The following is a 27,698-nucleotide window of genomic DNA, read 5'->3' on the forward strand; positions in this document are numbered from 1 at the left end:
CAGATGAGGCATTTGGACATCACTGGACACTACTGATATATTCCTCTCGTTTTGATCATTTGGAGACTAATTTGGTTTACGTAAGTTGTACATGCGTGTACATTCTGCTGTTCTTTTGGACATTTTCTTCTCTATGCTATCCTTCTCTTTCTGTCTCTCTCCTCTGTTTGCCTGTGTGGAGGGCAGCCAGCTCCTGTGCCTCTCTCTTCTCTCACTCGTCTTTTGTGGAGTTGATGAATGTAGCACTGCCATAAATTCCGTCTCAGGAGTCCCTCAGCCCTGGATTCATCTTTCCGAATGGCACCTCAGGGAGCTGATACTTAATCAAAACTCGCATGGAGTAATGCAACTGGGAGAAGCTAATAGTGTGTGTGTCGTGGCACCGCATTGTATGGATGATTTTGTCTAATAGGGTGCTGGGATATTTAGCATTTTATTGTTATCCTCTTTCAGGGGTTATGTAATACTATAATAATCAGTTTAGTTCCTGTTATAAAATAAGAGGGATGCTTTGTTCAGGGGCTTGAGGCTACAAAACCCAGAACGTTATACACAGGGTTCATGCTGCTATGTCCAGATATAATTTAGTTTAGCAGCTAAATGTCCCAGAAGACAAGAAAGGGTCCAAGAACTGCTGTATTCTCTTACTTTCATTCTCTGTCTCTCTTTCACACACACACACACACACACACACACACACACTGCAAAAAAGGCATATGCCAATATTACATTTCAATTGGCTAACTATTTATCACATACCACAATATTTTCATATGACTGAAATAATAAAATACATTTCCACATTTCTCAAACCTTCCTGTAATGCTTGTCCGGTAAACAGAATTATAGGATGGATTTCTCTGAGAAGGACAAATATGATATTCCTTTACATTTCTCTAAAATAATAACATTAGCAAATATTTCTTCTTATCGTACATTGCAAATGGAACAGACATCCTTTTGGGAACACAAACACTTTTCAAAAATGTTGCCTACCTTGTATCTCATGCAACAGTCAAGAATTGGCACATAACTAATTTAACATAGGTGAAAATGGCATGAGCATATTAAATTACAGCATTGCCAGAGGATTTATTTCATCATTCAATCAATCAATCATAAAAGATCTAAGATATTGCCACAGAAAACATCCGAGTGAGATACTTTACTTATCTATTTTGTGTACATTATGGGTATAACACAATGACACATGACAATGACTGTATCTGTGTCAGTATCTCTTTAGTGCGCAAAATATTCATATCTGCATTTGGATTTAAACCAAAGATGGCATGGTCCATATCTGAAGTTTTTTTTTTTTTCTAAATTTTTATGTGAACCCACTCCCACTATACCCCTGGAAACACTAAAAAAAGAGGGCTGATGGGAATAAGAAGTCATTTTGGTAACATTTTACAATACCATTTAGCAATTCACAGGTATCTATGCAGGAACTAAGCAGGAATGAAAGAGTAGATCTTCATTAACACCTATCTTATTCTTATAAAATACTAAGAACTACTAGTTAATTACTCAGTAAGTATGTTCACTATTAACTTAGTAATTACTGTGTCTTACATTTCTCCTGCTAACTATGGTGTTTTTATAATAACTACTGATTAATTACTGATCATATTGACATTAATCCCAGATAGCTAAGTCTTACCTTCCTCCTGGAGATCTACTACCTAATATTACTCAACCTGTTCCAACACCTCAGCGTCTAAAATGCAAATATTTATATGAGTTATTATAGGTCTCCTCAGAGCATCAGTGTTCTGTTTTTCTCATGATGTCTCTGTGATCTGTAAAGAGAGAAATCACTACAATAACATACAAATGTACAAGGCTGTAACATAGCAATCAGTTACAGATATTCTACATTAACATATTTTCAATTTTTAATAGGTGTTAATGAATAACTACTCATTTGTTCCTGCTTAGTTCCTGTATAGTTACCTATGAGTTGCTTTATTTTTTATTCAACTCCTGAACATCTACAGTTTCTCAGCTACTGCACTCCAGTTTATAATTGGTCTTAACCAGTCCAAAATGTCCTGTAGAGTTTTCTGGAACAATTTCTATCTAATGTGACTGAGTAAGCTAGAGAACTTAGCTTACTACAACAGCAAGTTGACAACAATCAACTCATATTCAAATCATATTTTATCAGATTTATGGCGGTGTTTGGGTTTTTTACATTCCAGAACGATCAGAAAATTTAGCTGGATATGCTTTCAGAATCTACTATGAAGCTGGGAAGCATTGCTGCTGTGAATGAAAGCAATTTCCAGGAAATCTTAACAGTGACAATGGAAACTGATTTAAATTAATTAAATGATTATTTTTGAAACCCAGCCGAGAGATGCTGCACTGTGCACAGCTTGTGGTCTGGGTAGGCTATATGGAGCTATAAATAAAAGCTCTGCAAATAAAAGTTTATTTCTTTGGTGAATTTCAGGCGAGTTTGGACAGAAGTATGGTGGAAATGTGGTTTTTCAGGCTACTGGAGCAAACTACAAACAAAAAATGAATCATGAAGTTATTAGTTATTAAAGGTTTTCCTTTCTGAATATGAAGTATGAAAGTATATGAAGTACTTACGTGACTTTTCTGTTGCATCCTGCAGGATTCCAGTCCCAGTGCGCACACCTCTAGTCTCAACCAGTAAACCTTTCTGGCAAGTTTTCTTAAAAAACAAAAACACCACCAACGACAAAAACTAATACTGCAGCTACTGATCGCATCTTTATTTGTATTTACTTTATCTGTTCGATCTGCATATTGTATTTGTATTCGGTTATATTCCTAGCATACATTAATATATTTTTTATATTTCAGAGATGGGAAAGATAAGGATCTGTCTTTTTGTATATATATATATATAAAATTTAAATCATTATCATCTATTATTTATATGGTTAAAATATTAAAATAATAAAAAATTGTAAGATAAATTGCTCTCACCTCACTCTGTGACACGCACACATATACACACACAAAGACTCACAAAGGGCCTAGTCTATGAAAACACTCATCAGATGAACCGAACCGTCTCTGTGTGCAAATGAAGTCTCAGCATGTGTGAAGCCTTGACGGAGCTGTCATCTCCAGCCTAGCTCGGAACATTCGTTCCTTACTGAGTCAAAACCAAAACACAAACTGTTCCTCGAGCTCAGCAGTGTGATGTGCTTGACAGGCATACAGCCTATTAGCAAAGCTGGATCTGAAAAAGAATGTGAGCAGGCTAATGGATAGATCAAGTATACAAGATAGGAAATGAATCTGTTCATTACATTATCTAGTTGACATCAGTGGTCATCATTTGGCAGGCCCAGCAAAGTATTTCTATGTACTGAACAGAGTACTTAGAAAACTGTAGCAGAGCAGATAAAAAGTATGAACAAACTGAAAGTAGTTCAGAGACTCTAGTTTTCAAAACAGTAACTAACATAGCTTCTGTAACAAACTTAATGCTTAAAGATAAATGAACAGAGAAATATGCTTTTATTCTCACAGCGTCAAATTAAAAAAAAGAAATTCAATAGTTAACGGTGCTAGTCAAAAGTGGTGAAGTGAAGCACCACTACAAAACAAAATATAACAACTTTGTCATATTTATCGTAATAAACTAATCATTAATGTTTAAACATTAATAGGTAGCTGTTGTCACCATTCAGTCATGTTATTTGCTTATGCAGACCTATACGAGCAAATAACTTTATGTAAATGGACATTTACAAATTTTAGTCGAATACCCCTGATGTACACATTAGAAGGATTTGATATCAGAAGAACACAGGATAGTGTCCCTTGAGAGCTTGGTTTACACGGTATTACAATAAGATAAAAGAATGGCATACACAATATTTTGCATATGTAGAATTAGGTAGATACTCTGAGGGATACATCTGAGCTTTATCAGAAGATCTCAGACTCTCTTTTATCTTTTTCTTATTTTAATGTTATTTGTTCTGCAGGAGATAATATGTTTCATGATCAAGGCAGCAGTATCATAGTCTTGAAGGCACTGTGTTAATGACTAAAAGATTGTTATCCCAGGGAGATGCTGTTGGACCCTTGAGCCAAACCGAAATTTTCACTGTGCAGCTCTAGCTCTAGATAAGATCCTGTCTCATTACGAGCAAGGGTTTTACTGTAACTATAATACTTTGAAACCACTGGCTATGAAATGTTATTAGTTAATATTGCCATAACCATCAATTTAGCATTTTTCATTCATTCATTCATTCATTTATATTCAGTAGCCACTTTATCCTGGTCAGAATCACGGTGGATCCAGAGCCAGGTGAGAACACAGTACACCCTCGGTGCCCATGTGCACACTCATTCAGACCTAAGGGCAATTTAGCTTAGCCAATTTGCCTTGTAGCATGTTTTTCAGAGGTGGGAGGAAATTGGAGAACCCGGAGGAAATGCACATGGACGACATATGAAACTCCACACAGACTGTAACCTGATCTCAGGATTGCACCAGGTACCCTGGAGCTGTGAAGCAGCAACACTACCTGCTGTGCTGTTTTTTCGTTTTAATTTTATTTTCTCCCCAATTTGGTTACTTGCCATTTCCAACCCAGCTCTCCCCTATAAAGGAGGGTGAAGACTAACATGTGCTTCCTCGGAGATATGTGAAGCCAGCCTACCACTTTTTTTTTTCAAATTATGCCATGCCACAGGGCAGCGTAACATACTTGGAGGAATGCACTACTAATGCCCACAATTGCCTAGTGTCACGGTGATTGACCAGAGAGAGAAGACACCATTCCTTCCACCCAGGGAGCATTGCCAATTTTGCTATTTTGGCACCTAGCCATGGATGGCAGATGCAGTTTGGCCACTGGATCTGATGTGTATATACATGGATGTTCACTTCACTGCAGTGCATCCCTCATGCAGGATCAACAGATGGCAGTACTTAAAATAAAAGGTTGGAACAGTAAAGTGAAGCCAGATTTACTGTTAATGAGAACATGTTGGGACAAATATCTGAATTTTTAAGAAGATTGGAGGAACTGACTGTTTGTGACTAAGAGCTACCTGTGAGCCATAGTGCTAGGGGTAGGATTTGTGGCAACTTGAGAGGGAAAGATTACACCATTTATTTTGACCAGTATGCTTATATGTTATAGTCATAACCCAGACCCACCCTGCCCCAAAACAAACACATACATACATACGTACGTACATACATGTGCATACTTTATATATTTAAATAAATACCAGGATACTGCTGTAATTTTATTTGTGATTACCATGATTTTAAGAAATCAGAAATACAACACGCTAAACTTGTACTTGATAATTTTTGAGATTAGCTCTACAATTTAAAAGAGAAGAAAAGTTATTTTGCATTACAAAATACAAATGATATCCTGTAAACTGTGAGTGATCACCAGGCCTCTGTGCAGACCATAATCAAGCTCATTGTGTGTTCACTTCCCAAGCCACGGGGAATCTTTTAGCAGATTTGCATTTACAGCCATAATTCAACATTATTTGCCAGTCTGTCTTCACTATCTTTCAACTTTATGAGTTTTTACGGGAGGTGAACTTTTATCTGTCTCAAAACATCCAAAATCTTAAATGTGCATGCCCTCAAGGCAAATTTGAACTGCAAAAACCCTGACCTCTAAACAACCTCTTTTCACAGCTCCACTAACTAATATCTTCAATATGCCCACTCTGCAGTCTGCTTGACTCCATGTTGCCAAACTATCTGTAGTGCGTCATGCTGTTTTTTTTATTTCACAAGCAAGGCGAGGCCTAGCAGGTCATTTTAACACCTCACAGGAGCTTTAAACAAAGAACAAGTCGGCCAAAACTGACCATTCATAATGTTATCTTATAGACACACTGCTTCAGATTTATATGCAGAGATGTGATACTGTAATAGTGAATAAATTTTTCACTTAAATTAAAAAGAAAAGTTATTAATGAACCTAAATTTTCATGCTGTTTTCAAGAACGCATGATAATAAAATGTTACAATGTAAGCATTTATGCCAAATGCCATAAATGTAAGCTGTGATGCTGCATCGGGGAAAAGCAAGCATGAACACAAATGGAACAGAATTGGAACAGAATTGAATAAAACCCTGATGACTGCTTTATTTACATGCAGGCAGTTGATAGAAAATAAAATGATGGTGAATGTGGAGGAATGTATCTCAGCAATGTGTGGTTCATGCTTGATGTGTCCATGCAGCCGTGAGCTGAAATGGCATCCTTAGCAGACAGCACCTGGGGAGTCTTTATCAGGCAGAGGAAAGAGAGTGGTTAGTGGGTGGCAAAGTCTTTCTCATGTCCTCCTGCATTGAGCTCTTGTATGTATGTCCTTGAACCCATTACCTTCTACAAGGCCCAGCATCACAGAATGTAAGATAATTACAATGCTGCCATCTACCCACTCAGTATCTACATGTCCTTACTCCTTTTGGTTTTTCTTGACACACTACATTGAGTGGAAGTTTCAGCATATAATTTTTAACCATCCTTCTTCAATCTTGTTCCATGTTACATGCTGTCATTTATAACTGATTAGTGGTTCAACATTATAATGTTAGATGCCAATCAGTCTGTCAGGTCCATAGAGTTTCTTTTATAGGTCTATGTGTAAAAGACTGTCAGGTATTTGCCTACTAAAATCACTCAATATTTGTTTTTAAGTCCATCAATTCTCTTTTATATGTTGTTCTACAACAAAATGAGAAGAAGGAAAAAAACAGAAAAAAGTAAAGGAGATCCTACCGTTTTACCTTTATCATGAAATCCAGATTCTATGAATATGCAAATTAGAAAACTCCCAACCTTACTGTACACAGTCATTCAATTAAGAAGAAACGCCCCTGTATAAAAGGAGGGTGGGCTGGTCTGTGCATATACTAAGATGTTGCAAATGGCAGAATTGATATTACTAGAAGATTTAGCATGTGTTGGGCTTAGGAGGGAATGGATATTTAGAGACCGCTATGATTTTTTTTTTCAGAGGATGAAAACTGGCTTATAAATATGTTCCATTTGCCACGGCATCTTCTCTTATTGCTGTGCAGTGCTTTAGAGCATGCACTACTTCAGCTGACAAAAAGATCCTGTGCCATTCCTGTGAATGTCCAAGTTTGTCCAAGTTTACTTGGATTTCTTGTTAGGGGCACATTTCAAAGAGAAATAAGTGACTGATCTGGTATGTCTCAACCTACACTGAGCTTTATACTCCCTACTGTGCTGTGTGCCATCATCTGGTGTGTTCCCAAATACATTAGAGTGCATTCCTCTTCCAGCCCTTAACGAAAACCCTAGTGAGGACATTGTTGCCGCACATTCTGGAATACAGTAAAAGGGAGAAATTCAGACATCCATTTAATTTACATAGCATGCTTTATTTTCACCTGTTCACATTGGCATATTTGCTTTACACTTGAAGAACGTGGTAAGGACGTGGTAAAGTAAGGACTTTTGGCCGCTTAGGGTCACTCAGGGACTTTGCCTTTTATGGAGTTTTGTGGGCATCACTAAATGCAAATCAGCTGTGCCATGCACATGCCCAGTAATTCATGGCTGATTGCCATTTATCAAGGTACGCACATGAATACAAAGAAAATAAGCATTTCCGAAGCTTTTATAAATCCGGTGGAAATTTAGTTTTGTTTGGCTTATGCAAACATTTATATACAACTTTACTACAAGAATAATAATTGAGGCCCAATGTTGTATAACTTGATATGATGAAGTTGTCTATGAGGAGACCTTTATTTAACATAGCACTTAGTAACGATCAGCAGGTTTTGTGCCACAGGAGAGTCTACAGGACAGAGGCTTAATGGGAGAGACTTATGTCTTCAGCAAGCTACATTTTTGCCTCATTAACTTCAAGAGAGAGAGAAAAAGAGAGGCTGGTGAGGGAATGACTCTATATAGCTGCTATAATGTAAGGGATAACAGGAACTAACTCATCTAGGGGACATTTCACAACATTAAATGTAACTAAACTGTTTAAAGGTGTGATGTGCAGTTCACTGTAGTAGTTGCAATATCACTGTGGTATAAGGGGAATAAAACACTTTGGGACAATAGGAAAATTATCCATTTCAGGATGGTAACTTATCACGCCATCCCATTGTGGATTATTTTCCTATAACAGCACACCCCATAATGTTTTATTCCTCACATATTCCAGACATCCACTCAACAACAACTTCTTATTCATACTTAGTCTGAGGCTCTGCTCTAAGGCTCTTACTGCATCTTGTATATCACTTTACATTAATTTCAACTAGAAACTAATGAGCTGATCTTCAGGAAAGCAAGCCAATTTTTGCATCCATTTAAAACCATCTGCTTGTCATTGTCCTCTACATGTCAAAATTTGTGTCCTATCTCCATGGGATGAAGCCAGCTGCTGTTGGCTGTCTACTATGTAATTTGTGTTCTGCTCTTTTACAACATCCATCATTTTTATTTTTGCCAGGCGTAACCCAGCATGTCTGGCATGCTAGTTTACAAGCTAACAATTAAGTAGTTCATCCACAATCATCAAGGTAGTGGCTTTCACCATTTAAACCAAGAAGCTAGTGTTGCTCAAGCCCAGGGCATCACATCCATTGTCTTTAAGCAGAATGTAGAGAAAGACATAAATGGAATCTAGCCTTAATTGTCGCAATATATATAAATATGTGATATGTATAATTACTTGGATAACTAATTGCATCACAGTATGACTAATTGCTTTTCTTCTAATATCCCAGCTTGGAAGTTGAAGTATACACCACTGGAAGCCAGCTAAGGGCCTTGCTCAACTGTGGCAGCTTAAAAATGCTGAGACTTTTTTTTTTTTCTCAAATCTGCTCAACGGCCCAAAACCTTAACCACTGAAACATCACTGCCCCTAAGCGCTTGTCCAAAGCTCCGTATATAAACCTCAGCCCCACAACCCTAAGCTTATGAGTCTTATACTCTACTAGCTCTCATACTGTGACATTCTATTAAATGAATCAGTAGTGCTTGGTAGATAACTTGTAACTGAAAAATACACCGATCGGCTAGATCATTAAAACCAGATCTTTTAAGTCTTGTAAGTTGTGAGGTGGGGCCTCCCTGGATCGGACTTGTTTGTCCAGCATGTCCCACAGATGCTCGAACTCTTTGTCATGTTCCTCAAACCATTCCTGAACAATTTTTGCAGTGCAGCAGGGCGCACTATCCTGCTGAAAGAGGCCACTGCCATTAGAGAATACTGTTGCCATGAAAGGGTGTACTTGGTCTGCAACGATGTTTAGGTAGGTGGTACCTGTCAAAGTAACATCCACATGAATGCCAGGACCCAAGGTTTCCCAGCAGAACATTGCCCAGAGCATCACACTGCCTCCGCCAGCTTGCTTTCTTCCTATACATCCTGGTGCCTGGTGTAAGTGATGTCGTAGGCGCTTTCGGCAGTGGACAGGGGTCAGCATGGGCACTCTGACTGGTCTGCGGCTATGTAGCCCCATATGCAGCAAGCTGCAATGCACTGTGTGTACATCTTTCTATCATAGCCAGCATCAGGGGATCAGACCAGATGGGCTAGCCTTCACTTCCCACGCACATCAATGAGCCGTGGGTGTCCATTGCCCTGTCGTCAGTTCAGTTTTGCAGACATCAGTGCCTTAACTCCTGCTGAGCAAGTCAAGCATCAGTTGCAGAGAAAAACCCCGTAGAATAAAGGTAGATGGAGGAAGAAACCATGGGAGGAACTCAGAATGAGCAGCCATCATCCTCTGATAACTTCATGGTCAATCACGTTTGACATATATAGTTCAGTTATAGCAAAAGCAATATATACAGTATTTTGGACCAATAATTTTCACACACATTGAAGTTTTTATGGCATTTTAACTCAGGACCAATTCAACCAACCATTCCTAATACATGTTTGGTATTATAACATTACGGCAAATGTAGCCAGAGATATGATCCTGCTTGCCTCCTGTGGTCGTCCAGATTAAAGCCTGGTTCATACGTTGTCAGAACTCCTTTTGAGGCACACCCAAATCAAGCTTTGGAACGCCCTCTTTCAGAGAAAGTAGGAGGGTTTTAGCTGTCCATTAAACCAAAGGGCATGCAGTAAACAGCAGAACATAACATAACAATGTTTTTTTGTCTATTCATATAAAATGGTGGCGCCTTGACTGAGAAGAGGATGTTATAGTTTTTGTGATGGCCTGATCTGAGTAGGATTATATAGAATTGCATTGTCTAATGGCAAACATTTATTTGAAAGCATGATTAAAGGCTTTTTCAATTAAGGAAGGATGCTTGTATGACTCTTCTCTGTCTTGTCCCATTTAAATTATCAGTGGTTAACCTATATTACAATGTAGTTAGCATGTTAGTTACAGGATTATCTAAATCTTTAAACATTGATTTTGTAAGAAACAGCATCATGGCAGTGACTTGAAAGAGAAAAGTGGCTTCAACTGACCCACTTGTTAAACTATTTTAACGGCCGGGTTGCAGAGTTCAACTCTACATCATTTAATTTTCTATTTCACGTAACAGTTCAAACACATGTTAAGAATATGTTAGGAAAATGTATGTAAGCAGTGTAGTGCTTATCTCTACAACTTGGCCAATAAACTAATTTCACTATTTAGGAGCTGCTGACTAAACACTTTCTGTGATAAGTGTGTTTGAGGATTAAGAGGAAGATGGACAGTTCAGACACTTTGATTTCAGAGACCAACTTTTCTAAACTGCTGCAGTCTACCCTATCTAAAATGTCTTTCTGGCACGCCAAAGGCATTATAAGCCTGTTTGTTTTAGTCATTATGTGTCATAATAAAGTACATTGGCAAATCTATGTGACATTACTAAAGACCTACATGTGAGACATTGGCTTCTAGACTTCTCTTACATTTTAGCAACATTAGCCTGCAGTGCTAAAGTACAGAAGTAAAGATTTGACACCAAACATATCTTAGCTGACTTACTACAATTTGGAAAACTATGTAATAATTGATGATTATTAGCGGAGAAAATTGGAGAAGATTTTCTAGAAAATAGAAATGCTATCATACCGGGTAAGAAATGTGAAATTCAATAGACATGAGGTACTGCTTTTCATTTGTGACATGAGGACAACACAGACAAGCAAAACCTTTGTTGCATTGCCATTATATCTCCTTACTTCACTGGTGAAAAACAATCAGCAGGGTATTGCTTTTTTAGAATTAAATGCTGACAAGTGGCAGTTGTGCCACACTGAAATGCAGTTATGGCATGGTTGTACTCATAAATGTTATGCATTGTCATTGCCACCTATAATGCTAATCTTGGCTTGCGGGTACTAAGCCATGGAGCAAGTTTGGGCTGCAGTATCATATCTATCTTGAGATAGCCATACACTCCTGAGGAAGAAATATTTACAAATAATGTTGAGGCTGTAAGGGATAATAAACAGATCATTTCTGCCCACAAACCAGACAGAATAATTTCTGCAAACACAGCACTAATATTACAGAGTCATGTCTCTAGGTGGTTGAACACCTACAAAGCTAAAGACTTTGCTGTTTGCTAGCGTTATAGCTGACACAGGCTGCCTACAACTACTGCTGTTATTCCATCTTGCTGTGTTGGTGTTGTCCATCCCCAATTCTGCGACTTTAGCGATTATTGTGCTTGTGAGAACAGGGATTTAGGAACAGCTTAAACAGCTAAATCAGACTGCTTAATTGAACATCTTGTAGGTCAAGAAGACCCTTAGACTGTTTAATTATCCTTATTTTACAAAGTCTAATGTGGGCAATATCAATAATGCATTCAGAGAGAGCACCCTATCATTCCAGCACCCTAACCTACTCCCCTTAAGTCAGAATATCACAGTTAAAAAAAAACTACACTCTCTCTCATGGGATTCTGATTTCTGATCAGCTGAAGTCCATTTTTCTGATATTTTCCCTGTTTATCTCCAACAGACAGATCGGCAATATGACCCTCACCAGGCACACCGGTCATCCAAGGTCCCGAAGGACTCATACCTGGTGGAGCAAGTTTTCAGCCCCCACCATTACCCCCCCTCTGTCAAGTCACACATGAAGGGAAGTCCTCTGTACACAGACCTGCGATTGACTGGTCTGACTGACAGCAAACGTCCACAGCCTTCTTGGACCATAGAGGAATTCAAACGCAACTCAGGAGACAAGAACAAACTCAGTGTGCTGGACCTACAGGTGAGACCTTCCATTCAGACCTTGGGGCATATCTACTTTGTTTAAACCTTTTTGGCCAAGCAGGTTGGTTTGAACCAATCTATATGTCCTCAGTGGTAGGTGTTTAGCAGCATTTTGCTATGATTGAAATGGCTGCAGACATGGAGACACAATAGGAGGAAGTCTGTAATGACATTGGAGATCCTTTTGGGCTTACTATAGAAGGTTGCGCTTATCAATCTCTTACTGTGTCTGAAAGAGGAATTACAGGGAATCTTGTAGGCAGACTTGCGTCATCCAACTAACAGTTCAGAACTCAGAGACATTTTTGAGCTTTAAAGAAATAGTCCAGTAGATGTCAACCGATTCTGTATCCACTGCATCAGTAGTATCATGGTTCTCAAAGAGCGTTCTGTGAAAGTTAGTCATGGGTCCATGATATTTGAATTTTTTTACAGTGCTGAAAATTACAAAACATCATTATCACAGTTTATATTTAGTATTAGGTGCCTGTAGTTGTTGGCCTGTTTGACTGGTCACTTGAATTGAATGGGTTCAATCCAAACTTCAATAACTCATACACAACTAGACTTATAAATAAAGTCAATTTGAATCTAATGACAGTTTAATACAAACATATTCACTGAATGAAAGGTGAATGAATAAAAAAGCTTTATTGTTCCAATAAATAACTAATATATTGTTGTATGTTTGAGTATATTCGAGTAGTTGGATTATGTTAGTAAAATAAGTGTGTGCTAAAGAGGTTCCTGGCTGAAGAAAAGTCTAAGAACCCCAACTGCCACATTTGTCTGATTAATTAATAAGAATTTGAAACAAAACTGGAAACTTGTTTACTCAAAACTGGAACTCTACGGGAAATCACTGAATTCCATCTATAAAGAATTAAAACATGCCACTGTATAACAAATACTCAAAACCATGAATGTCTTTAGCTGCCCTTGGTTAGTTTTATCCAACATTCAACACTAGTGAAATGCAGTACAAACAGTACAAAACAATTTCAGAGACTTATATTTTAGGTTTTGTGGTATCTATGTGAGATCAGACTCACACAAAAAACGATGAATGTTACAGATTCAGAGCTAAATTTCCAAATTATTTTTGACCAAAGCCTTCATGAAAGAGTTCTACAAAAATGTGTTTCGCATACATGTTTTGTTAATCACACACAGTGTACATGTGATACAGAAGGGTTCTAGTGTTGTCTCAATATGACAATATTTGTTTAGTCTCGGCCATCTTGAGAGGAGTCGATAGTCCTCTTGATTCTTTTAAAACAGTGTCCATTTGAATAGTGTAAAGAATCATAATTAGGATTGGTATGTTTTCTCTAATTTTTCTATTCATACGATGTGCATCAAGAATAATTTAATGGATTTAGATGCCCTTGTATTAGTCCAGTAAAGTCCAATACCACACACACAGCTTCTTTTATTACTAGTGTAGCATTATCTATAAATCTGATCAAATTTGTTTACTTTAGCGCTTTCTGTCTTGAGGAGTATCTGCTGTGACTGTCAGTACTAGTTAATTGGGCGTGAACTCTGTGCCTTTCAGTCCCAGTGAAGGAGGTGTGTATTGTACTGCATCAAAAAAAAAACCCAGCTCTAAATCGCATCACATTAACAGCTATGAATCCCTTTTATCCCTCATACACTGGATAATTGATCATGTATCAAGATATGTAACGTATGTGGAAAACTACACAGCCCCAGTACTCATCCATCACTATTTTATTGACTACTGCTCAATATTTGAGAAGGGTGAAGGTTTTCAGTGGTCAAATTAACTGCACTTGTCCTGCTTAAATTGGAATGAAGCCTGAAAAATGGTGTGATCAGGAGAGCCACTCATTGACCTTGTAATTCCCAGTTAATGCTGGGTGAAATGAAAATGCATCCTCAGCCACTGCATTGTGCTCCTGTTAGGGGGCTGGAAAGTGGGCTAACATCATAGTCGGTGTGTATTGCACTTGATTGCAAGGATTTACTTTAGAGGCTGCTATTTCTGATGCTGTCCTGTGAGAGATACTGTACAAAAATTGCCAGGCACAGCTCTGCTCAGCACAACACGTCAGTAAATTAAAAGCATACTCAGACCTCGCCTGAAGCGTTGCACTACAGAATAGGATTACATTCAAAATGCATTAAGTGATGAAGATAAAGGGCAGCTCACCTTGAATGGGTGGACATATCTACATTCATTTGGTGTATGCCCCAGAGACAGTTTGTTGAATCTACTCTTTCATTGTTTGTGCATGAATGCTGCATTGAATAAGGGGAGGCTAGTATAAATGGGCTAAACCCGCATAAGTATAAAGTTTTTGGCATCCATAACAGATCATTTGCTGTTCTGAAATATATTAAAACAGATTATTTTGGACATATATGTACATATATGTGGCACCAGCAACACAACAGCACCACCAATGACTGGAAGAAACACACAGAGAATGGTGTGAATGGAGGCTGATTGTCCAATCTAAGTAAAGAAAAAATACACAAATGAACAGATGCCAGAACCATATTTTAGAGTTTTTTGAATAAATGAAAGGGTTACAGCTTTTCTGTTTACCTTATTTGGTACTTAGAGGAAACAGCATAAACCCAGTATGGCATTAGTAAGCAACAAACATAGCTGCCAGATTGTCTAAGTGTGTTTTTATGTAATGGTTTGCCCCATATTATTCTTATTTTGCCATCAATGATATAATGCATTACTCAATCCTAATAGTTTCCTTATTGAGCTGTATATAGATTTTAGCCCTCCCATCTAACTGACAACCAGCCATCACTGCATTGAATAGTTTGTATAGAAATCAATGATTTACAGCTGTATGTATTTAAAATTATCCTTGTTCATTTTTGCAAGGCGACTCAGTGATAACAGTGATAATTGCCATAACAGAAAGCAGCTTAGAGCAGACATGCATCAGTTGTTGATGCTTTCACCCTTTAACTGTAACTATTATTTCCCAATTAACATCTATGTTTGTTCTCCAAATCCTTAGAATGAACACACTGCTGAGAAATTATAATTAAAACAACAGGCTTTCATCCTGGAATAAAAGATGCCTAACAAATCCTCAATATAATGTGACTGAATTTGTAATGTGATTGCATTCATATTGTTGCCAGGAGATAGTTAGTTCACCATGATGTTGCATTATGGGCAAAAAAGCCACCCGGTGACCTTCCAAACTATTGATTGCTAATTTCCTCCAGGATGAAATTGCGGTGGGTTTTTCTAATAGAAAAAGAAATCAGATTACTCCTTATTATGGACTGCACTATTGATGCAAGATTACTCTAAGCTTACTAGAGACAAAGAGGCTAATACCCTCTGTGTGTCTGGTGGCATGGGAGAGAAAGGTTATTAGCCCAAGTGCCTTCGTAGTAGAAACAACTAGATGCTATAAATTATTTTAAACCAAACGAGAAGAAAAGATAGTGGCCACATTTAGCAAATTGGAATAGAACTGTCAAGACAATTTACATAGTAATAGTTCAGCCATTTGAAATTAAGCTAGGTAATATCTCCAATAGCTGGGTTTCCATTTCAACATTTTGCAATTTAAAAATGAATTTCTGAGAAAAAAATGAAAATGAATGTATTTTCTTCAACTGCTGTCATCATAGATGACATAAACGTGATTAGGGAGAATCTACAATACCCAAAGTACATGGCAGTTTTTCACTTTCTTGTATGGAAAGACAAGAGTGCCAAAACAGCAGTGTAAGAGATAGGTTGAAGTTAGATGTTTATTTATTCATATATCTTTAGTAATCTCTTTATCATGGTCCGGGTTATGTTATGTTTTGGTACAGTTATGTATTGATGATGCTTCCACTAATTAAATCATTAATTGGCTTCATTTCTTGGTCTTCTCAAACATCTTATAAGTGTCCTCTATATGTTTAAATACGTTTAGATCTAGATATAGGACTGAAACATGATAAGAACATCATTGACACCATCATTTATTTCAAAAGCCATTTTCTATCATAGTTTTTTGCATCATGTCTTTATCAGTAGAGCAACTTTTCCTCTTTAGACAAGTATAAAAACATTTTTTGTGATATTTGTTATCTTTTTTATCTGTTTTATAATTGTGATATAAAACTGTAGACTCTTCTATTTAGTTTCTCCACATTTGGTTTATATTCACATTATAAGAACTCACAAAAAAGTGGTGGATGGAAAACCACACACTACTGAATGTAATAATTTGAAATTAATAGCTGTGCTGTTTTCTTGACATAAGGGTCAACCGTCAATAAATTGGAGATAAGAAATAAATTGGAAATGAGAAGTGTGAACATTTCCTTCCTGCAAGTTTTTATGAGGCACGTTGTCAGCGGTGCCAGTGGCTGTGTATTTTCACAGTTAAATGCAAAAGGAATAATATGACTTGGTGTTTTCATTCAAAAGACTTTGTGCAAAAAGGCTTTGAAATGTTTGCCCATGTAGATGATGCAATTGGTAATATTTAACAAATCTTGATATTTTTTTTGTTTCCATTTGACTAGTGGAATAAATATGAGTACATGAAATGGTCTGATAAAATAGTGGGAATAATTTATCAGTAAAAATGCTGTAATTAGGCATGAATTTGGTGTCATATGACATTTTAATTATGTGCCTCTCCTAAAACAGACCAAACTAATACACCATCAGGACACACATGAAAATATAGAATGAGGAGGAGAAAAGAGAATTTCTAAATGTATAAAATATGTTGAAATATGTAAAAAAAAAAAAAAAAAAAAGAAAGAAAATTATTACAAAACATTATTATATTATCATTACATTACGTTGTGACATTTTTATTGCACACAGTCCATTTTAAGTGGAAACAAGATAATGGTTAAGTCAATGGTGAACCTTTTTTTCACCATGATTCTCTCTTTTATTTTTCTTTTGTAGTGTCTCACAAATGTAACATGCAACCTTTGCCAGTTACCTTTAAAATACCCTTGAACTCAAAAATGTTATTTTTAAATAGTCAACGCCTGTTGGATGAAGGGTTCCATTGGGTTTGGTATTTGGGTCAAGATGGTTAACAGCTAAAAGTCACATTTTTCTAATTAAACCAGAGACTTTCCTACTAAACCCTGACTGTAGGGTTTAGTAAGAAAGTCTCTGGTTTAATAAACCCTGATTGTAGGATCATTAGGTATGAGTATACTTAATAAAAAAGCCCAGTACCTTTGGACCAATCACATTGTACTGTATGTTATATCATAACACAGTGCCCAGAAATCATTGCTGCAATACCCATGTTAAGCTAGCTGATGGTAGTGAAGAACAAAATAGTTTTGATTGTTATGGTATATTTTGATGGATCTGGTTATTATTGAACAGATATGAATATGAAAATGCAAATCAAAATTAGAAACTGAAATCCCACTCATGTCTAACTGTGTTAAATGCAAGCTAGTTTACTTTTAGCAATTAGCTAAGTTAGTTTACATTATGTTAGTATACATGCTGGTTTGGGCTAGGCCTTTTAGTTCCAGTGAAGGGACAACGTACATACATTCTAGACAATTGTGTGCTTCCAACTTTGTGGCAATGGTTTGAGGAAGGCCCACATACTTTTGGCCATATAGTGTATGTAGGACCTACAAAATTTATGCATTAAGAAAAACAAATTAAACAGTTCTACATAAATTATGTGTGTAAACAGTTTAACATTTCATGCTCAGGGGTATGCTCTTAATATTCAGCTTTTGCTTAGTTAGATAAGCTAGAAAATGTATTAAGTTGCTGACTCTGGTCAGGCATCTATATACTGCACCAAAAACAGTAGGATATTTCCAGATGTAGGTGTAAAGATGAATCACATGCATCACATGACAGTGGTGTGGAAATTTACAACAGGAACAGTAAGTACATCTGTTTAAGCTTGGCTAGAGGGAGCAGATAATGAAAATGTGAACTGGTGGCAAATTCTTTCCCATAACGTACTTTGCAGAGACATTAACAATTAACAATGCACATTGTGCTAATATTTATGTGCTATCTGAGCAACCTCTCATTGCTGACCATGATTATGGATTTGCTAGATTACTGAATCTGCCTGTGTATTACAGCATCCCACATGTTCTACCCATGCCTATTAGAGAAGCCTGAGTGAAAAATATTTGCACGTACATCCTACTGCCCCTGGCTCCCAAATGTTATGGTTTCATTCCAAGTCTGGCGGACGAGAGCCAGGTAATCAGAATGGTGCAGGTAGCTGCAGTGGCATTGAAAGCTGAAAACAAATTAAATTGCATGTGCTTGGGGTCCCATGAGGATTAGATTGGGAACTGTGGATGTATAGCATGGGTTTTGTTTTGTGCACTTTACTACTACTGAATTGTTTCTTGTTCTCCTACCTTAGGAAATGCTGCACTACAGTTTAGTGGCCACTAGGAAGAGTTTGTTTGTATGTGTAGGTTAGACCAATACAGAGCCCCTAAGGGGGCATGGTGATGGAAAAAATATGAGATGGGAAGAAAATTTCTATTTCGATGCTTTTGCGTTCGCTCACAAAACTTTTGCGTTCCCTGAGAAACTTTGTATTCGCTCGCAAATTCTTTGCATTTTCTGACAAAGATATTTGCGGTCTCTCGCTAAGACATTTTGCGAGAGAGCTCAAATATCACTGTGAGAGAACGCAAAAACACTGCGAGAGAATGCAGAGTTTCTTGGGGGAACACAAAGATTGTGTGGGAAACGCAGACAGCGGTGAACAGTGAAAATGAAGTCCTTGCCAATGCCCAAGATGTATAACACTGAAATTAAGTTTGTCAAGAAACAGACACACTGATGCAAGTCAGGTTTTCTGGTTTTATTAAAACCAATATGGCAGACAAACAAAAGGGTTAGGCAAAATTCAGAAACATGAGGCAGGTAAATGGCCATAAACTAGACAAGGCTAACAAGGTCAAGGTCAAAACACTAATCAAGCTAATCAGCAGGCATAAAGAAACCTTGGAATCATCACAAACACAATGCTGTAGCAAGACTTTGCAAAGTGTGTTTGTCAGTCTGGGTTATTTAAAGAGAGTAGAGTGTCATTAGTAACAGTGACTGAATAGGGATAGGAGCTTGAATGGTGGTCTTGTGGTGAGGTCATGGGAGTTTTACCATTCATAAATGGTCTGAAGTCTAAAGTCAACACCCATATGAGGTCACCTCATAGGTGGGAGTCTCAGAGCAGTGTCCACAAATTCCTTTTGTCGGAATTGCTTAGCTTCACCGTTGATGTGTCTCTTCTCCTGCTCACTTGCTTTTTTGAAACCACTCATCAAAAACTGGTGCATCTGTGGGTGTAGTGTTCTAGGTAAAAAGTTGGTTGTTGGCCAAGTATGTGCTGGAAAGGTGTAAGCTGTGTGGTTGAATGATGCAGGGAGTATATGGATATTCAGCCCATAAGGCAAAACGTGACCACTCTTATTGGGGCTCTTACTAAAAAGTGTGAAGGATCCACCATTGGTTTGTTGGTCGGTTTTCTCAAGAAGATAAGCAAATGTCAGACTAAGAGATACTTCTAGTTGCTCCATAAATGCCCTCCATACTTGAGATGTGAGTTGTGTCACAATATCTTTCAAAATGCCAATGTAATTTTTGGAACCTGGAAAATATGAGATTGTGAAACTGAATCTGCTGAAAATGATGACCCATTGGGATTTTCTTGATGTGAGTTGTGGTGTGTTGGATGTGCTGGGATAGTTAATTCTTTTGCCAATCTATCTGTGCAATCATGGATTTTCTGAGAATGTCTCTGAGTACATTGTGTACTCGAAATGTACATGTTCTGAGAATGTACTCTGAGTACAGAGGTGGCATTGACCAGTCCAAATGACACTATCAGATATTCATAGTGACCTGACATCATACTAAAGGTTTTCTTCCATTCCTCACTCTCTCTGATTTGAACTAGATTGTAAGAACTTTGAAGGGTGACCTCGGAGTAGATGAAGGCTGTTTTGAGCTGTCCTATTGAGGGTACCAGGGGTAGTGGGTATCTATATATTTACTGGGTTTTAGTTCAGGCCACAGCAGAACCCTGCAGATGGGGGTGAAGGGGGTGCTCTAATGTAGTCTTGCTGCAAAGCTTCAGACACATATTCTTCCATGGACTTGTTTTTCTGTGGAGTTTAGCAGGTGGATGCATGATTAGGGTTGCAAGCACTTTTGTTACATCGAAATTACACAGTTTATCAAGGATAAAAAGTATAAAAGATGAGTGATATAAATGTATAAAGTATAAAATATAACCAGGTTTAACCATGTATTTCACTGAATATAATGTGTGAGTAAAGTACATACAGTCAGGTCCGGAAGTATTTGGACATTGACAGAGTTGTTGTGATTTTGCCTTTATACACCACCACAATGGAAATAAAACAATCAAGATGTGATTGAGGTGTAGACTTTCAGCTTTATTTTAAGAGGTTCCACAAAAATATGGCATTTTCAACAAAGTACCTCCATTTTCAGGAGCTTAAAGGTATTTGGACAAAGTGCCATAATTGTAAATATGACCATAATTTTAATACTTGGATGAAAATCCTTTGCAGTCAATGACTGCCTGAAGAATTATACACCTCAGAATTCATCTTGCTACTTCTGTCAGCAGTCATCAATAAACACCAGTGAACCCATTCCATTGGCAGCCATACATGCCCATGCCATAACACTGCCTCCACCATGTTTGACACTTGATGTGGTATACTTTGGATCATGAGCTGTTCCTTTCTTTCACCATACTTTTCTCTTCCCATCATTCTGGTACAAGTTAATCTTGGTTTGATCAGTCCAAAGAATCTTATTCCAGAACATGGGAGGCTTTTTTTCTGGCAAAGTCTAATCTGGCTTTCCTGTTCTTGAGTGTTACCAGTGGTTTGCAACTTGTTGTAAACCCTCTGTATTTACATTCATGAAGACGTCTCTTGATTGTAGATTTTGAGAATGATACGCCTACCTTTTTCAGAGTATTCTTGACTTCTGTTGATGTTGTGAAGGGGTTTTTCTTCACCAAGGAAAGGATTCTGTGATCATCCACTTTAGTTGTCTTTCATGGTCTTCCAGGCCTTTCAATGTTGTTGAGCTCACCAGTGCTTTCTTTCTTTTTAAGAATGTACCCAACTGTTGATTTGGCCACACCTAAGGTTTTTGCTGTCTCTCTTATAGATTTATGTTGTTTTTTCAGCCTAATGATGGTCTCCTTCACTTGCATTGAGATCTCCTTGGACTTCATATTGGTAGCTACAGTCAAACAGCTGCCAAATGCCAACTCAATACCTGATATCAACTCCAGACCTTTTATCTGCTTTATCTGCTGTAATTCCTAAATGGTAAATGCCATATTTTTGTGGAACCTCCTAAAATAAAACTGAAAGTCTACACTTCGATCACATCTTGATTGTTTTATTTCAAATCCATTGTGGTGGTGTATAAAGGCAAAATCACAAAAACTTTTTCTCATTGTCCAAATACTTCCGGACCTGACTGTATATAAACTAAACAAATATAAATGTATACCTATTGCACTGAGTATATTTTGTGTAAGGTGACAAATGCAGTCTGTGCATTACAGTACAGGGATACAGTACTGTGCAAAAGTCTTAGGCACCCTATTTTTTTTAGTACAAACTTTGTTATAGATTTTTATTTTATGACTTCTACTTTATTGATTCAGTACAAAAACTTTTTAGATTTCCAAACATTTCCAAATGTTACAGAAAAATGTTTGTATGTCAGTAAAGAAAGCAGCATATTACATAAGAGACCACTTTTCAGACAAAAAAAAAAAAAAAACATAATGAAGGCTGCTGGGTTTTGCTGCAAAAATAAGAAGCAAGTGTGACAGTCAAAGTCTCCAGAAGAACTATGGCTGGTTCTGCAAGATGCTCAGTAAAACCTACAGCTAATTTCCTCATAGAACTGCACAAATTGTACCTGAGACTACTATTTTTTTTTTAAAGCGAAGGATCGTCACACCAAATATTGACTTTGTTTCATTTAATACTGTTTACTGCTCTTTATAGTATTTTTTAATGTAGAAACATTTAATTTCATTATTTATGAAGGCATCTTTGCTCTACAGCATTTCTTTGCATGTGCCTAAGACTTTTGCACAGTACTGTATGTGTGTTGAAGTTTAATGCCTGGCTATAACAGTGTGCTGCTATTCAACAGTCTTACTGCTTGTGGGGGAAAAAAAACTGTCTCTGAATCTGTTCACGTGAGTAATGATGCGGCAGTATTGTCTGCCGGAAGGAAGTAGTGTGAGCAGATTGTGGTTCAGGTGGCTGGGATCTTGTGGGCAATGTATCTTAGCCATTCCACTCAGTGCCATGTTTTTGGGAAGTGGGAGGAACCCGGAAGGAAAGGAAAGCCATGCTGACACAGGGAAGACATGTTCAGAAACTCTGCATAGACAGTAACCTACCATGGCCACCACTCTGCCCTAGACTATCTAGTGAGTCAAATATAACAGTGTACACATACTAATTTTAGAGTGGGTTGAAAATTTAAAAAACCTATTTTAAGTCAAATCAAAAATCAATTCCATTTGGCTACAATACCGATTTTGCATAAAGACTATAGATATATCTATATGAAGTAGAGATTGTTGCTAGTTATCACACAGCACTCCACTTCAAATAGATACAGACCATCAGCTCTATGACTTTTGTGTTTTATTCTCCCACATTTGTTGTGTTTTTTGTGCTTCTTGAAAATGAAAGCTAGTAAACTGACCTTCCTAAAATATGCTGGTACTATTTTTAGACTATAACAGTCAATTACCCAATGATGCATCACATACTCTCCAGGTAAAAGATCCACCCCCTCTTTATCATATAAGCAGTGAGGAAATTAGTAAATGTGGCGTGAAATTAGGAAGTAGATAAATGACTTAATGTGCTGGAATCGATAATATAGAAACAAAGTGAGAAGTTTTATCTGTTTGAAACTTTAGGAAATAATAAAAATATACGTATTTAGTTATATATTTTTTTACTCATTAGCTTTTTAAGGGCTTTTGTTGTTTTGGGAATCCATACTTTTGAGCTTTCTCTGTATCTTATTTCTTCACTTCTGTTTTAGCCTTCCAATCTTTCATTTTCCTGTCATTCTTTCTGAACCAATCATTTGTTTTTTGCTCCTAGACACATCTCTATATCCTCTGTTCCTCTAATGTTCCATCTCAGTTCCACCTTTCAGTTCCTCCCTTGTGCTTGCTCTATCATTCCTAATTCAATTAAACAGGCAATATTGAATATTGTCGGTTTGAGGAGCAAACAGAAGCCCCATTCGTCTTCCTCAGGCTTCATTTCACACCACAGCCCTCAATAATATTAAAGTCAGCTGCATACTTGCAATTTATCCCTGTCAGAACCACTCATCCTGTGTTTTTATCTCCCAACAGACCCAGGAGTCACTCAACCCCAATAATCTGGAATACTGGATGGAGGACATCTACACGCCTGGCTATGATTCACTGCTCAAGCGCAAAGAGGCAGAGTTTAGGAGGGCCAAAGTTTGCAAGATTGGTGCTCTGATCGCTGCAGCAGCCTGCACTGTGATATTGGTCATTGTTGTGCCCATTTGCACTATGAAGTCTTGAGGTCTTCTTCCATGTTGCCAATAAACACAAGACGACTTGTTTGGCTGATGTAGGGTTAATTTTGGTGCCTAGATTAAGTCTTATTGTGAATTTGATAGAACTTTTAATGGCAGACGTCCATTCAGAGAACTCGTATGCTCAGTTTTTGGCTTAATCCAGGCTCAAGGAACTGCTTTTAGAGTCTAACTACAAATACAATTCCTTAATGAGGATTAACATTTGAAGTTTGTCCTTTTTATTTCTAGTAGAAAAATGATTTGTTAACATAGACTTTTATGGAACATAGATAATGTTTTCTTGTTTTATAGCTAGTATTTAACATACTATATTAAGAAATTTTAATTCTGAGATCTTTATGTTGTTGCAATAGACACTACATGGAAGGAAGCGTAGTATATTTTTTATTTTACTATGATTCTATGAGAATTATTTTTCAATGAATTTGCAGACAGAATGTGACGCTGTACAGCAAGGTTTATCTTTTTTGACAAATCAGGAATGTTTTATTGGGTTTGTGCAATGTTTTTTTTTTCCTAAGTGAAAATTTAGATATGATAGATGACTAGATTACTATATATTCAAGAAAACCATTTCAGAAGAAGTGAATGTATGAAGGGCCATTGTATGTATTAATTGTATGAGGATTCTAAAATGATTCCTCTCCTGATGTTTACTTGTTATTTACTTAATACTCAGTACAGTTAATTCAAATTTAGTTCAGCGAAACAATGCTCTGTCTTTTGATTAGCATTCTTTGCCTTGCTATTTCATGATCATGATTTACTTGAAGCTCCTTACATTCTAAGCAGCTCAATTGTTTTACTTTTGAATTTGGACTATATACGAAATGTCAGTTTCATCTGTATCCATGGCTTTGTCCCAAATGGTACGATTCACATCTAATTAGTGTTTTTATGCTGCCTTCCCATGCTCATCGGATGTCCTCTTTCCTACTTGCAAGGTCATAATTATGTTTTTGCATTCCAGTGCATTATTGGTATTTTGGCATCATCCTAACATTTAGCCCTATTCTTCGAACCTCTCCTCTGAGTCAAGGGTAAATGTCAGTATCCAAATTAATCTCATGATAATTCCAATAGCACATGAGGGCAGCATTGATAAAACATTGTAGGAAATGCCCTAAGTGCTACAATGAATAGAACCCATTTTAAAAAAAGTTGTTTTGAAAGTCATTCCTTTCAGTTTTTCATATGCTGTACTCTTCATGGTAACAGGATTCACATAACACATTGTGTACATCAGTGTTCTGTTACTGAGAAATGGCAGTGAGCACCAAGTTGGTTAACCTTAAATTGATTATGGAATTAAATCAAGGATAAAGTTACATATACATTACATCTGTGGGACATATCTGTGCCATCTTAAAGGCTTATCTCAACCACTAATTAGCAGAAAAGAAAGCAGGCTACCTGTTTAACTAGCTGCTTAGATAGGCTAGAATAGCACAAAGTGTTGACCTCTTTTCTTGCAACCCATATTACAATCCATACTTTTGACCCGTTAGAATGAAATTACAATAATAACTCTTTTTGAAAACTAGTGTTTGGGATGTGCCCTATGTCTGTCTTTGCTGGGATATAGCAGAATCCATTCACTACTCTTCATAGACCATTAGGCCTTAAGACCATTGAATGCAAACTGCCAGCCATGTATTACTTTTAAATTCACCAACAAATCAAGCTTGGCCAATTTAGTTTGAAATCAACAAATGTATGATTTTCATCAAATTGCCATCAAAAAACATACAACTGCTGCTGAGATGAAAAATACTGAGGGAGTTGTTTTTCTGTGCTCATTCATGTCTGCTTTGTACCATATCAGTAGGGTTGACATTGAGATAGAGAGACATGTTTCATAAAAAAAAAAAAAAGCTCTGCAGTGAGAAATGGTCCTTGTAGAGTACATTTAGAGTACATTTCTCTCAGTAATGTAAATGGACTTATGGGAATTTAACCCTACTTCTTGTGAAATCAATGGCACATGGCCAACCTTTTATGGTTTTCTTTCTTTGATTGTAGCTTGAATGTGTCATAGCCAGACACTTTGATTAAAGGTCTGGTGCAGCGAAAAGTTAATTTACACAGTTTTCCCCTCATCTCAAATGTAGTCGATCGGAATAGACATTGGATCATTTTGGCCTGACAAATTTTCTATAAATACGTGCCAAATCTTCATATACCTGCATCAAATGACAGCACTGTAGTGAGTAATACCATTTTAAATAAACCATTTTGTTAATTTGTAGGTATAGTCCATATTTATAAATTATACTGTAATCCATGTAACATGCAGCTTTTATGTACAATACCTTCTTTAAGGAAATAAATAACTATTCAGGATGACTGTTCCATAACATTGCAGCATTCAAATACTTGGTAACGGTGCAAGTACTTACAAAGGAAAAGTGTTTATGGAAAATATTTTGGGTGAGATTAATTTCCATTACTTGTTAGCTATGCTATTCTCATAGCTGTAAGTCAAATCTGAAGAAGACATTGCCAGACACTAAACATGTTGGCAGATCGACTACATCTGAAATAAGTTGAAAATGATCAAATTGATTTTTCGCAAAACTATTCCTTTAATAACCGGCTGCTTGAACGTGACTTTTTAGTTGATGGATGATACTCTGTCGGGTGACTCTGCCTTCACCACAGGAACTGTGAGCCCTCGTACACTGTAAGACCCTGTACATAAACTTCAGGTTCAAAGTGTATAATGTAAAACAGGTGTAACTGGAATAATATTCTAATAAAACTCTTATTGTTCTGACTGTTGAAGGAATGACCCTTGAATGTGGTTAAGTGTCATTTAAGTGGCTGTCCAATGAGGGTTTTTGGTGGTTCTTTTATTTTGTGGTACATCACATTCAAGTCTATTAAGGCTTGAAACACACAGTAAATGAAGGTAGTAGAAGGTAGTAGGCATAGTAGAAGTCCACAAAAAAAGTACAAGGTCATTTTTCTGTTCTACAAATTGCTCTTGCCAGCAATTCCTTAAAACCTGGCTTGGTTATAGAAGGCAGGTGTAATTAGAACTGGCATTGGCCCATCCACACTGAGATCAAGAGCAGATCTAATACAGAATGTCACCGAAGAAAACCGACACTCCAAAATAGCAGAGGAGATTGTATAACTTAAAATCTAAGGTCTTTAAAAGCTTACTGAAATGGCTATGTCTATCAAACCTAGTCCAGTGTAACCAGATGTCAGATTCTTGCAGGGTCAAATTAATACCACATAAAGTTAATACTGTATGCCGAGCTACTGTGAACATAGTGGGGCAGTAGCATTAGTAGTGGTGTTAGTTGCTAGTTTAAAATTTCCAATGCTACCACCTTGCTAGTTTTCTTTTTATCAAAAAGCTTGTAAATACTGCATGTTGAATGATTTTCTATAACAACATGGCTCTGGGAGTAGTTCAGCTACCAGGTAAATCACAGGTTTGTATTGATGCATTCATTCTAATGCATTATGAAATGGCTGTGTCATTTCATAATGTATTAGTTCAGCAACAACCTTCAGTATACAGGGAATGCTATGGCAGATGCTCCACATAAGCAGATTTGAAGAAAAAAAAACTCTAATTTTCTTCTGTAAAGAGACATTTATTTATGGAAGGAAGTTTCCAGAGTCAGTATTTTGTAAGGTTCAGACATAAATCATAACTTAAATTTTTCTGCCATGGGAAAATTTTCAGGACAGAGAGTTTTGTGCTTTGTGATTTCTCAATAACTATAAATGGAAAAAGTATGATGTGTCTTTCCTTAAATTAAAAAAAAATGTTATTGTTAGCAAATTGCTGTGGTATAAGAGGAATAAAACATT

General features: G+C 37.1%; 1 protein-coding gene across 1 annotated transcript in view; it reads left to right on the forward strand.

Annotated features, from left to right (window-relative positions):
* The window catches only part of minar1 (membrane integral NOTCH2 associated receptor 1), a 31,550-nt gene extending 4,899 nt beyond the window's left edge, over positions 1-26,651 (forward strand). The window contains exons 3-4 of the mRNA XM_026930378.3: positions 11,967-12,221; positions 23,653-26,651. Coding sequence (XP_026786179.1) covers positions 11,967-12,221; positions 23,653-23,850 — 453 coding nt within the window. The 3' untranslated portion in view covers positions 23,851-26,651. The remainder of the gene's footprint in view (positions 1-11,966; positions 12,222-23,652) is intronic.
* The last annotated feature ends 1,047 nt before the right edge of the window (positions 26,652-27,698 follow it).

Source organism: Pangasianodon hypophthalmus, chromosome 11 (genome assembly GCF_027358585.1).
Source record: "Pangasianodon hypophthalmus isolate fPanHyp1 chromosome 11, fPanHyp1.pri, whole genome shotgun sequence".
NCBI lineage: Eukaryota > Metazoa > Chordata > Actinopteri > Siluriformes > Pangasiidae > Pangasianodon > Pangasianodon hypophthalmus.